Raw genomic sequence first — 13,662 nt, 5'->3', positions numbered from 1 at the left:
TATCACACCAACTCCCCCTAAAACTCCCATATTACTCCAACTCCCCCTACAACTCCTCCATATCACTCAGAGTCCCCCTAGAAATCCAATATCACCCTAACTCCCCTCCAACTTCCCATATCACCCCAACTCCCCCTAAAACTCCTATAACACCCCAACTCCCCTCCAACTCCCATATCACCCCAACTACCCCTACAACTCCCAAATCACCCCAACTCCCCCTCCAACTCCCATATCACCCTCCAACTCCCCATATCACCCCAAATCCACCTCCTACTCCCCATATCAGCCCAACTCTCCCTTCAACATCCCATATCAATGCAACTCCCCCTCCAACTCCCCATATCACCCCAAATCCCCCTACAAATCCTTCATATTACCCCACCTCCACCTACAAATCCCCCATATCACCCCAACTCCCCCTCCAACTCTTATATCACCTCAACATCCCCTACAACTCCTCCATGAAAACCCAACTCCCACTACAACTCCCATATCACCCCAATTCCCTCTACAACTACTACATATCAACTGAACTCCCCCTCCTAATCCCAATCCAAGTCCCCATATCACCCCAACTCCTGCTACAAATCCCCACATCACCCCAACTCCACCTCCAACTCCCCATATCACCCCAATTCACCCTCCAACTCTAATATCAACCCAACTCCCCCTACAACTCCCATATCACCCCAACTTCCCCTCCAACAACCCATATCACCCCAACTCCACCCTACAACTCCTATATCACCCCCAACTCCCCCTCCAGCTCCTCCATATCACCTCAACTCCCCCTCCAGCTCCTCCATATCACCCCAACTTCCCCTCCAACTCCCATATCAACCCAACTCCTGCTACAACTCCCATATCACCCCAACTCCCCCTCCAACTCCCATATCACCCCAACTCCCCCTCCAACAACCCATATCACCCCAACTCCCCTTACACCTTCTCCAGGTAACCCCACCTCCCCTTCCAACTCCCATATCACTCCAACTTCCCCTTCAACTCCCCATATCTGCCCAATTACCCCTCCAACTGCTCCATTTTGCCTCAAATCCCCCTCCAACTCCCATATCACCCCAACTCCCCCTACAACTCCCCATATCACCCCAACTCCATCTGCAAATCTCATACCACCCCAACTCCCCCTCCAACTCCTCCATATCACCCCAACTCCCCCTACAACTCACATATCATCCCAAATCACCCTGCAACTCCTCTATATCACCGCAACTTCCCCTCCAACATGCATATCACCCCAAATTCCCCTACAACTCCCATATTACTCCAACACCCACTACAACTCCTCCATATAACCCCAAGTCCCCTACAAATCCCATATCACCCTAACTCAACCTAAAACACCTAATTTCACCCCAACTACCCCTACAATTGCCATATCACCCCAACTACCTCTACAACTCCCATATCACCCCAAATCCCCTTCCAACTTCCCACTCCTCCCCAACTCCCCTCCAACTCCTCCATATCACCCCAACCCCCTACAAATACTTCATATCACCCCAACTCCCCCTACAACTCCCATATCACTCCAACTCCTGCTCCAACTCTAATATTACCCCCAACTTAACCTACAACTCCTCCATATCAATCCAACTCCCCCTACAACTCCCATTTTACCCCAACACCCACTACAACTCCACCATATCACCCCAAGTCCCCTACAAATCCCATATCACTCCAATTCCCCCTACAACTCCCACACCACCCCAACTCCCCCTACAACTTCTATATCACCCCAACTTCCCCTACAACTCCCATATCACCCTAACTCCCCCTACAACTCTTACATCACCTGAACTCCCACTACAACTCCCATATGATCCTAACTCCCCTTCCAACTCCCATATCACCCGAACTCCACCTACAAGTCCCACATCACCCCAACTCCCCCTACAACTCCAATTTTACCCCAACTCCCCCTACAACTCCTCCATATAACCCCAACTCCTCCTCCAACTCACATATCACCCCAATTCCTCCTCCAACTCCTCCATATCATCCCAACTCCCCCTAAAACTTCCATATCTCCCCAACTCCCCTTCCAACTCTCATATCACCCCACTTCCCCTACAACCCCTCCATATCACCCCAACTCCCCCTATAACTCCCACATCACCCCAACTCCCCCTTCAACTCCTCCATATCACCCCAACTTCCCCTATAACTCCCCCTCCAAGTCCCCATATCACCCCAACTCCCCTGCTAACTCCCCATTTCACCCCATTTCCCCTACTACTCCTCCATATCACACCAACTCCCCCCTCCAACTTCCCCATAACACCTCAACCTCTCCAACTGCCCTACACCTCCTTCCTTTATCTTCATTTAAAATGCAGTAGCATTGCTCACATGTGCAAGGTATGGAGCCATTCACTAGAACATGGACATGCCATGAAAATGGAATTATTCTCCCCTCCAGCAAAGCTCCCCAGTAAGGAGTGGGGCCTGGAGAATGTCCCCATATTTAGATATCTATTTCTTTTTAATCTATAACCCAGATCAAATTATTTAATTATTTTGAATCCCACCTTTCTAATTAACTACTAAACCACAGACACAATGTATCAGAATGCATTGAATATTGATACAATTATGGAGGTGGAAAACTACTTAATCCTCAGAACCCACTCTGGATTTGTAATGCTAGCTTTTTCTTTAATTTCTCAGAAATCAAAATCTAAAACCAAAGTCTAGATGCTTCCACAGGTGCAATGGTGCTTGATCCAGGAAAGATTAGGGACAATAAAGGAGAGACCAGTAAACAGGACACTATGGCAGGCAGATGTGGTCATCAGGGGACATCTGGTGACCCCATTGTGTTGGGAACTAAAAGAGAGTGCAGGGAAGGAGAGGGGAGGGAGGATAGCCCATGTCCAGCCAGAGTTCCTCCTATGCTCTGGGCAAACAGACAGGGGAGGGCTGTCAGACACTTTCCATTTGACCCAGGGTGGGCATCTAAGCCAGTGACCCCACTCGATGGGGGTTGGACAAGGGACATCCCCTGACAGGGGACCCCAGGACAACACCCTGTAGCTCTGGGGTTATGGGAGAGAGGGCATAGAAAAAGAGGTTCCCACACAGGCGAGAGTAAGCCTTGATGAACAGAGACAGTCTATGGTTTTAGAGCTTTATTGTAGAAAGGCAGGAGGAAAGAGAAAAGGTGAGAGAGAGAGAGAGCGCAGTTCATGGCCAAGAGGAGAGAAGGGGAAAAGGAGACAGAGAAAAGAAAGGCTAGAGTAAGAGGGAGAGAGAAAGAGGAGAGGAGAGGAGAGAATGAGGAAAGCGAGAGGAGAGAGGAGAGTAAGGGGAGTAAGAGAGCAAGGTGGGGCCAAGCAGCCCCTCTTATGGTGTGCTGTTATCTTTACTGTTGCTAAGTAGCTGGGAGGAGTCTAGCCTGAAGGTGCATGTATGTGTGTGTTTATATGTATGCATGTGTATATAGATATATATGTATGTACATGCAGATAGATGTCTATATATGTGTACATTTATCTGTATATACATCTATAATACAATGCATTACCTGCTTGCAATGGATCAAGGAGTCTCCACTATACCCAGGGCCTCATATGGATCATGCATCTCATAGTAACTCTAAGAGGCTGGCATCCTTTTAACCTGCTTTATATATAGTCTATGTCTCAAAATTACACATCTTTTAACTGATATAAGAGGAGCTTAAGGCTACATTGTTGCTTCATGAGGCCTCTGGTCTTATCCAGCAGACTACAGTGGCAAGAAAGTTAAAACAGATGAAATAAATAGAAACTAATTACATAATAAAAAATTTAAACATAATAGTAAAAGATAATTCCTTAATGAGAAAGATTAAATAGATTAAATGATAAAGGCTCCTGCTAAGAATACACGAGGAATAAGCTTGTTTTAGTTTCTTTCTGTTGCTGTGATAAAAAAAAAAAGACCATGACAAAAAAAAAAAAAAAAAAAAAAAACCCAGCTTAGGGGAGGAGAATGGCTTATTTTAGCTCAAGTGCCATGTTATCACTACAGTCAGGGCAGAAACTTAAACCAGCTAATCACATTGTATCCATAGTCAACAGCTGAGAGAAATGAGCCTGGTGTGCTCAGCTCAATTACTCCAGTCAGAGTTCATAACCCCCCCCCCCGCACCCCTCCAGCGGGTCACGGGGCTGTCTACTTTAAGACTGATTCGTTCTGTACCTGCTGAGGTAATCCAAACAACCTCCCAGACACGCACAGGCCAACCTTTCCAGAAAGTCCTCACTTTCTTTCCCTCCTGTTGCAGGAAATATTTAAAAAGTCACCAACCTGAACTATATCCGGCTACTCTCTGGCCCCGGTGGGTCTCACCACCTCCGTGGCTAGCCCCATGCAGCAACTGTTCTCACATCCCCAACCCCTGTAAAAAATCAAAACTCTAGAGGCTTGGAATTTATCAGTCAGATTTATATTAGTAAATTCTCAACCCACAAAACACCCATACAATAAACTCAAAACTCAATTGATATAAACACAAACTACATACCTAGATGGGGCAAACACACCCCACTAATTATTTAATCATCTATCTAAGAAATCCCCAATACTTATGGCTCCCAGGACTGTGTGGCTCTGGCTCCTCTTCCTCTCCTATGGGTTCTATCTTGTCTCCTCCTCTCCTTTCCTTCTTTTCTTCCCCTGTCTCTCTGTCCTCATCTCTAAAATTCTCAGCCTGTCTTCCTTTTCCATGGCCCAATCACAGGCTCTCACCTTATCTTGTGCCTGCCCTCACCTGCATATAGACAGCAATCCATATCCTTCCAATTTCAAGTCCATTTAAAAAACTAAAAAACTCCAAGTCCAGTTTGTGTTGTCCAGATACTCATGGGTGTGAGGCCATCCTGGATCACAGCGGACATACCACACCCTTAAAGAAAGCTACTTCTCCACCCTTCAGCAGACATTAATTGAATATTGGCTTTTTAGAAAAAAATAAGTTATTTTATTAGTGACCATTATTGCTAGATTTTCAAAGGGACATATTGTATTTGTGTTGGATACCATAGGCTTCTGAGTGACTTGTTAGATAGGTCAATGACGTAACAATACTAGTCATCACCTTGTGCTGACACTTGTGAAGATGTCTTCTCTACCAGATCCGATAAGATTCGAATAGATGGCGCCAACTTGCCATCTAGAAATAACTTTAAAGGACCGCTTTCCCTGAATCTGACACTTACTTATATGGTGTGTGTTGGGGGGGGGGGGAGAGGAAGAGGAAGAGGAAGAAATTGTACACTTGTACACTCTGTTGAGGTAGCTCACAGAGGACAGTTGAAGCCTTATTTGGCCAAGTGATCTCATCACTCATCTTAAGGAAATGTACATTCCTGACTGTCCTGGAGAGTGTGGGCTACTATCTAACATCCTCTCTTACTTCTCCAGGTTTCCAAAGCATGTACCTGTTGTGCTCTTAGGTGGAGTGGAGAAGCAGCCATGGAAAGCCCTCTGTCAAGGAGAAAATGATCAGACCTGAATGTTCACATAAAAATTAACCATAAGTATGTTAGTGGCAGCTCAGGCCGTCCTTGGGCACAGGTTAGGGAAGTTGGCTCTCACATCATTAGTGTGTTTCCCTTACAGGTACATCTTAACTGTTTTAACATGTGAGGAACAGGCCTGTCAGATTGTGCTTATGGCTCTTTAACACAAGCAATTTACAAATGCAGTGGAGCAGATAATAGGACACATGAAGCTGAATGTGAAGATCCTCGATGGCGACAGAGCTGCCATAGAAACGCATGGGGAAGCAGGGGCCTGGGTGAGAAAATATTTATTACCTCACAGGTGGACTCCTACACCCAGGGCTGAATTTAGGGTGGAGTCCTTGGGTACAAGCCAGTCCCTCTTATGCTAACAACACTTCAAGAAATCTTGCAAGCACAGATGTGCACAGTAAAACCCAACAAAAAGTTAAAACCATCCGGTGCTAAAGACCAGCTCAAATCTCAGTCAGAAACCAAATGTGCCCTTTTTAGACGGAAGACTTTCGAACCAGAAGTGTGACGGAGCATGTGATTTAGTCTGTAAATGTATTGGGACTGATAAGGAAAGCAGGAGGACATTTGATACTGGCCTCTCGGTCATCCTGTTAATGCACGACACATTTTTAGTTAATAAAAATGTGGTGCGACCATCCTCAAAATAGTGGAAATGAATTTTTAAAAATCTACTTAATTGAAGAAATTATTTTACTTTTGGTATAACAATGTTTCTTGTCTGTGACTCAACAGATAGGATCCTTCTGGTTTCAAAGAAAACAAAATGGGTAGTGTGGCCCCTGTGGCCAGTCCTCTCTCACAGGGAGCATTCAGTACAGAGTCCCCTAAGACAGAACTGCAGAATGCCTGGTGGTGACAGGTGTTAAGAGTGTGGGGCAAGAGGCCCCTTGTGCCTTGTAGGTGGGAATGTAAATTAGCTCAATTATCATGGAAAATAGGTTGTTCAAAACACTGAAATCAAAATGACCAGCAATGCCCCTTCTGGGGACACATCTCAGAACAAATAAAGAGGTGTCTGCATTCCCACATTGACTGCAGTGTTAGTCACAATATCCAAGTCACAGAGACAATCTAAGCATTTGTCACATGAATGGCTAAGGAAAGTGAGAACATAAGCACGCTCTATATACACATAAAACATCATTAAAGGTGGGAAGTCCTACTGTTTGTGACAATGGGGGGAGCGGTGTGCAAATTCAGAGGTCTTAGGCTAAGTGACACTGCCCAGGCACAAAACCATTTATCAGTTGATCTCACTAATGTGTGAACTCTGACAAGAATGACATTCACAGGCAGAAAGCTGAACAGTTGGAAGAAACCCGAGGGGGGGGGGGTGTTGGGGGAAGCAGGAAGACATAGATCAAGAGATAAATTTTAAGTAAAACAGGGGATGACAGCAACAGCTGGCCCAGGAAAGACACATTATTCATAATTCCCTTCAGGAATGAGGTTTATCTGAATGAGAAGGCTTCAAGGCCTGAGGTGGGAGGGAGAGCCTTGGAGGGAAAGAGTAGAGTGGTGCAGAGCCAAAGGTGATGGAACCTTAAAGGGAAGGAGAGGGAGAGGCTCCCCTTCACAGCCTTGAGGGGAGAGGGAGAGAGGAGAGGGAAAAGGACATGGGGAGGGAGGGGGAGAGAGTACCATCATGCAAGGGGAGGGTGAGGGAGAGTGCCATCTCTGGGTATGGGGCAGAGGAACCTCTCCAGATAGCAGCCTTCATCTCTGGACCAAATCCCAGAGCCATCTCCAGGGAGAGCCTTGTATCAATTTCTAGAACAAGAAAAGTCTGACTTTTTATAAACTTTTAGGGCTAGAGAGAAGGGGCAGGGAATTTAGTTCAGCATAGCACACATGACAGGAGCCTGGAGGAGCCAGGAGCAAGTGAGAGCTGTAAAGTCACACACAGTACAGACTCAGGTACAGCATGGGGTGTGCACTGTACACTTGAAATTTTCTCCAAGAGCACATCATAAGCGCTTTCACCCCCTCACAAAAGGCAATTATGTCAAGAGATGAATGCTAATCAGATTAATTGTGATAGTAATGATACAGATGTGTTAATAGCAAATGCCTGTTGGGGCTAGGGATATAGCTTGGTTGGAAGAATGCTTCTGTTGGGTGTGGAGCCCTGGGTTCAATCTCTAGCTTAAAAACCCTCTATGTTGTACATCTCAAACACCTACAATATTACATTAATAAATCTAAAAGTGAAATGAATAAAATTTGAAGTGTTTAATTATACTTATTTGAGTAGAAATAGTCCCTTGCTTATCCAGACAGAATCGAAAAGTCATCCTAGAACTAACTTTGTTTTTTAAAACGTTACATGAGTGGGTGGCCTTACTTAGGGACGGGAAATTTCTCCCTATGATGGGAAAAATGTAAGTCCCAGAATTCACCTGTATGCCCCACCTGCCAAAGAACCAGGAAACTTCCTGGAATGCTGGGAGTTGTAGTTCTTGGAAAATGACAAAGGTTCATGGGAAAATACGGTGGCTTATTGATTTATCTTTGTAAACCCCTGCAACATGTGCCTCTGAGCCATTCAGCTGGGTAATCCTAAGGAATGGTCCTGACCAAAGTCCATCTCTTGGTCATTATTTAATATTTAATAAAGCTTGCTTTAAATTTGACCCAAAATGGTGGAACTGTGTTTTGGGTTTTTTTTGTTTGTTCGTTTTGTTTTTCTTTTTCTGGTGAATCTCAGGATTAACAAAACACCCTTTTGTTCTAGGCAACATAAAGGATAATCCGTCAAACTCCCTGAGGTTTCTCCATAAGATAGATCACACACCTACTCAGCTACATCTCCTGGCCAAAACAACACAAATATCACCAAGAGTCAGTGCTGAGCGTGGCTCCTACATGCTGTTTCCAGGCCATCTGATTCTTGGCTGTTTTTCCTTCAGGCACACTGACTTAATGTGCTTGTGTTTTGCTCATAATCTGAGGAGTTGGAAATCTGAAGAAAAGCTTGGCTTCCAATTGAGGTTTCTCAGACAGAATTCTCCAACAGAGGGCATTAACCGTGGGTGCCCAGCTCAGACTCCTCACCCCATCTTCAGAAAGTTTTTCATTACTTTTGGGTTTCTCACAGTAGGACCAGAAACTTCTGGGCTTGCCTGCAGGAACAGCCCTGTCTATCTTCTCAGCTAATAAGAGTAATTACTCCAGGAAAACATCAAAAACCAAAACTGACTTTGGGCTCCAAGTTGAGGTACTTTTTAAGTACTGGATTAACCCATCCAACTGGAAAAATAAACTGAAAATCGTGGTATTTTTATACGTATAATGTTAACCCAAGGCTTACAGAGACCAACTTGCATAACAAGAATTCCTATTCTTATTTTCTAGTTACTGCAACAATTGAACAGCAGTTGCCGTTCAATCCCCTCCAGCGAAGAAGGGAAGAGGGCTATTATCATAAATGTCACGTGATCACTCAAGCAGCTTGGATTCCTTCCACCCAGCCGCCTCTACATCCACTCCGGAGAGATTCTTCTTTCTATCAGCAGAATGCTAAGTGCCTTTCTCCCATGCAAGTATTACCTCTGCTGGCCACATCCAACAAAACACAAAGCTCAGGGTATTCCCCACTATTTTTTTTTTTTTTTTTTGTGAGAAATAGAAATGTCTCTTCCATGGTATGATGGTTTGAATGAGAAATCTTCCCCTTAGGACTGGATATTTAAACACTTGGTCCCCAAGATGATGGTGCTATTTGGAGAGGTTTAGCTGGTGCATCCTTGTAGGAAGAAGCCCATGCCGGTGGGAGGGCTTTGAGAGTTTACAACCTCAGGCCCCTTCCCGCTTTCTCTCTGCTTGGGCTCCTGCTGAGAGGTGAGTTTCTCTGCTTCCTGCCACCATGCTTCACTTCCCAGGTGGACTCCCTTATCCTCCAGAACCACAAGCCACAATAAGCTCTTCTTCTATGAGGTGCCTTGAGTGTGATGTTTTATTACAAAGCCAGAAGGTAACTAACAAACACGCTAAAACTCATGAAAAGATCATGGATAAAAGATAATCCGTGAGGACCATGGCCTAACAGAGAAGGCGGGCACCAGCACGCTCCTGACGTCACCACGGCAGTGCTCCTGACGTCACCACGGCAGTGAACGTGGCTATTCAAGGGAAGCCGTTCGTTCTTACGTGTTAAAGCTATCTTCAACACGTCTAGTCACCCCAGCCAACTGTATTCCTTCAACTTATCCAGCCCAGCATTAAATATAGCAGGGTTTAAGTTTACGTTTTGAAATCCAACCAACAAAGCCAGCTATAGTTGAGGCATAAAGTAAGTATGTGGATATTTAGTGAATGTCTTGAGTCATTTGATACTAGCATGATACTAGCATTAATCCTGATCAGCATCAGGATTAATTTGCAAGAAATGCTGAATAATTTAATGTTGAATATTGAGTTCGATTGAGGAACATTTATTCTCCAACTTCCTGTGGAAATTGTTTATTTACAAATTGAATCCGGAGATTTTGACCAAAATGGTTCACAAGGAACTATGGTGGGCGCTCCTCTGCCGAGCCTGCCGGGGACATAGGCAGCTTTGGCGTTTCCTATAGTTGAGGAGACTCAACCTACTGTGGAGTTAGGCCTTGCATGGAAAGGTTCCTCTCCTAACAAGCACCTTTGGGGGAGTTCCTGTGTACACTCAAGCTTTAATAACCAAAAGTATGCATTGTAATAAAGACAACACTGTAAATCTCATTTAAAACAAATTGATTGCAACTAAATTATTTATGCACTGTCTAGGGCTCTCACCAGCACTGCTGATGTGTGCAGACATTGCTGTTCGCCCCTCACAACTGGCCTTGAAAATCGAGAGTGTTTCTGTCCTTTTCAATGAGTGAATAAGTTAAATAGTTGTCTCTGCCCCACGGAACAGTGTAAGAATCCAGACCTGCCTAGCTTCAAATCTTCCCCCTCGTATGCAACACATTTAAATTATATGACAATAAGTAAAAATAGCCAAATACAATAGAAAAATGTGTCCTGAACTTAGGCAGGCTTGTAAGTGAAAAGACTTTATAGGGTTCATTCTACAGGGTGTGCTCAATCTGCACAAATGCTTAGGAGTTCGAACGTGAAAATAAGAACTTAGTAAAAGCATATTATTGGCTTTTGTGTTGATTCCTGTAAAACTTTCTTCTCCCTATTTTCCTCTTCTGAGTTCTCCGATTCTGAATAGTTCATGGTGACGTGGAGATTTCCTTTCGGGAGTTGCTTCTTATTACCATCTTTAGGGCACCTCTCTTACTAGAGGATAAAAATGAAGACCAAAATGTTCTATAGTGTTCTGAGGCACCGTACAAGCCTCTTCATAATTATTGTTGCTAATATCTGATGTCCATAGCTCTTACCCTAACAGCGACAAGTCACGTTTTCTTAAGTCAATACCCAGAAGGCAGGATTTATACCTTTTGGCAGAACAGTCTAGTATAGTGACTACAACTGTAAAATGTTTCAAAGGAAAAATACATAATGTTTTTTGTTTTCTTTCTAGGCTGTTTTCCTTAAGGTAACTTTATGTGCTCCACTTCTTTGTTTTAGCATTCTAGAAAAATCTTGACCCTAACAACAACAACAGCAACAACAACAACAAAAACGAGCCTCTTCCTTGGAGGGCAGAGAAAGAATAGGGTTCAATGAAACAATGAATTGCCTGGTGAAATTCATAATCACTGTCCCTTATCCTTGGCTAGTTTATGAATAAACAAGTTTATAGATCAGCCCAGCAAACCTCGCTCCTAGTTCTTATAGCAGACAACAGCACAGATACAATCAGCTCTTTAGGAGAATGAAAAAGTAGAAATTCCTTCCTTCTTTGTTGCTATCTTACCTACTTAACCTGGGCTTGCGTTTGGCTACTCTGTTCTGTGTTTATCTTATATTGTGTCTGTTACCAAATAGGTCCAGAGAAGATAACAGTCAATCACAAAGGAAACCACTCCTGTTGAGAATGGGATACTGGGTTGCTTAATCCACTAACAAACAGGAAACATCATCTATACCTGGGGTTACTCACCCAAGAGTCCTAACAGAACGTAGCCCAAAATAAACAGTAGGAAGATCAGACAGCATATAACGTCCGTACAAGTCCTGAAGACAAAAAAAGGAATGAAGAATTAAAAGGCATCCCGAGTTCACTACACAGAAATGGAGGGAAAGAGGGGCAGCAACTATAAGAAGCAAGATTCATCCTGGAGCTAGCAATTCCAAAAGGCAGGACAGGTGCATTTGAACAACCAAAGACTTGAGTGGGGGAGTCAGGGCACCACAGCAAGCTCTCCCTTAGAGCTCTGAGGATTTATCCTCTCTTGGTTCTTTTGTGAAATATTTTTGGAGATTATCATACTCCAACATCAAGTGGATTTTATTTCTTTTCACACATGTGTGCACTGCATGCATGTACACTCGTGTCTGCATGTGTATTGACAGTGTCAATATTGGGAAACTTCCTTAATCAATTTATGTCTAATTCAGAGCTCTCTGATTTGAATGTCACTTGCAGGCTTGCTCAGAATCCTGTCCCCCACCTCTGGAGGCTGAAATTACAGATGAGGTATTAGACTCATCAGCTTTTACGTGGGTGCTGGGGAGTTCTCCATTTTCTCAGAATCTCGTGTATTCAATTGAGAAGTTCTCTTGACCTTCTGTCTTTAATTTGGTTTTCTGACAAGGGTCCTCTTACACTACAAGCAAGTCACCTGCTTGCTTGTAGTCTCCTTGAGTAAACCATTAAAAGAATGTAATTTAAATAGTTTGGTCGTATGATTTTCTTTTTCATACTTTCCCAACACATGTTTCTAAAACACTTAGTCCTTTCTCTGTGTGCTTCCCACGTGTCTCCTAGTGGTGTGGTTATTATGAAAAGAGGACAGGCTGCATTAACTTTCTCTGAGGAACAGGGTTATAGATATTCTAGCACTGATACAAGCTGCTGAAAATGTTCCCAAACCAATCTTTCCAGAATTGTGCAAAATAGAGATTGTCAGATTAGATTTAGAAAGAACGTGGTTCACAGGGTCACAAAGTTGCTCAGTCAGTAGTCTAAGTCAACCAATGGACCAGCGAGAGCTCTCAAATTTTTCTTTTTTCATTATTTTGACTTTCATTTTATGTGCATCAGTGTTTTACGCCATCTGTGTGCCTGGCACCCATGAAGGCTAGAAGAGGGAATTGGATCCCTTCAACTGGAGTTGTAAATGGCTATGAACTGACATGTGGATGCTGAGACTAGAACCCCACTCTTCTGGATGAGCAGTCAGTGTTTTTAACCACTGAGCCATCTCTTCAGCCCTGATGTTCAAGGTCTTCAAAATAAAGTGTTTCCTATTTTCATTGTGATATTGTGTTCTGCCTAAAATGTTTTAAAAGTTAGAGTTACATCATTAAAGTGGCCAACATTGTTGGGTATTCATTTAAAACCTAATTATGACTCTATTATTAAGCAAAAAAAAAAAAAAAAAAAGTCTAAGCCTGTAGCAGTACTCAGGAAGATGAGGCAGGAGAATTATAATCTTGAGGCAGTCTTGGTTGTACAGGGGGATATTGTTTTGTTTTTTTTTAAATACCAAACAGCAAATTTGATAGGATTAAAAGTTGTAGAAGAGAATTTTCAAGGAAAAATATTTTAATTGAGAGGCATATGGATATACTCATACTTTAACATAGGTGAGGCATGTGTGTTTCTTTGAGTGTATTTGTGTTTATGTGTGTGTCCATATATGTGTGTGTTTCTGTCTGTGTGTGTCTCTCTGTGTATGTTTGTGTGTCTCTCGGTGTGTGGGCATGCACGTACTTTCAGGTAATTAAAATTACCTGCCATAATTACCAACTATTTTTTATTTATTTATTTACTTATGTTTCTTTCTTCATAGTCTCTCCAGAAAAAAAGAATCGGTGCTTAGAAAATTACCGGGAAGTTTTTAGGGGAGAACTAATGAGCTACAGCTTGGGTACAATTGTGTGAGTTGGGGAACCCAGCAGGTCACTTGTGTCCTCCCGAGCTGGTGAGGTTTATCTTGTTCCTGTCTTCTCAGTGCAGGATGACAACCACAGCCCCAGAGCTCCTTAGGAAAGGAGCTGGGTTTTCACATCA

The 13,662-nt window shown here is 43.5% G+C and overlaps 1 protein-coding gene across 4 annotated transcripts in view; it reads right to left on the bottom strand.

Annotated features, from left to right (window-relative positions):
• Slc44a5 (solute carrier family 44 member 5) overlaps window positions 1-13,662 on the bottom strand; it is a 295,928-nt gene that overhangs the window by 60,773 nt on the left and 221,493 nt on the right. For 3 of the 4 annotated variants that reach the window (XM_029474880.1, XM_029474881.1, XM_029474882.1), the window contains one exon: window positions 11,587-11,660. In XM_029474880.1, coding sequence (XP_029330740.1) covers window positions 11,587-11,660 — 74 coding nt within the window. Of the gene's footprint in view, window positions 1-11,586; window positions 11,661-13,662 lie in introns of those variants that run through there. The other variant, XM_029474884.1, reaches the window with a different exon arrangement.

This window comes from Mus caroli, chromosome 3 (assembly GCF_900094665.2).
Source record: "Mus caroli chromosome 3, CAROLI_EIJ_v1.1, whole genome shotgun sequence".
In the NCBI taxonomy this organism is placed as follows: Eukaryota; Metazoa; Chordata; class Mammalia; order Rodentia; family Muridae; genus Mus; species Mus caroli.
Note: the sequence above shows the minus strand (reverse complement) of the source record. Positions and strands in the feature narration are given on the sequence as shown.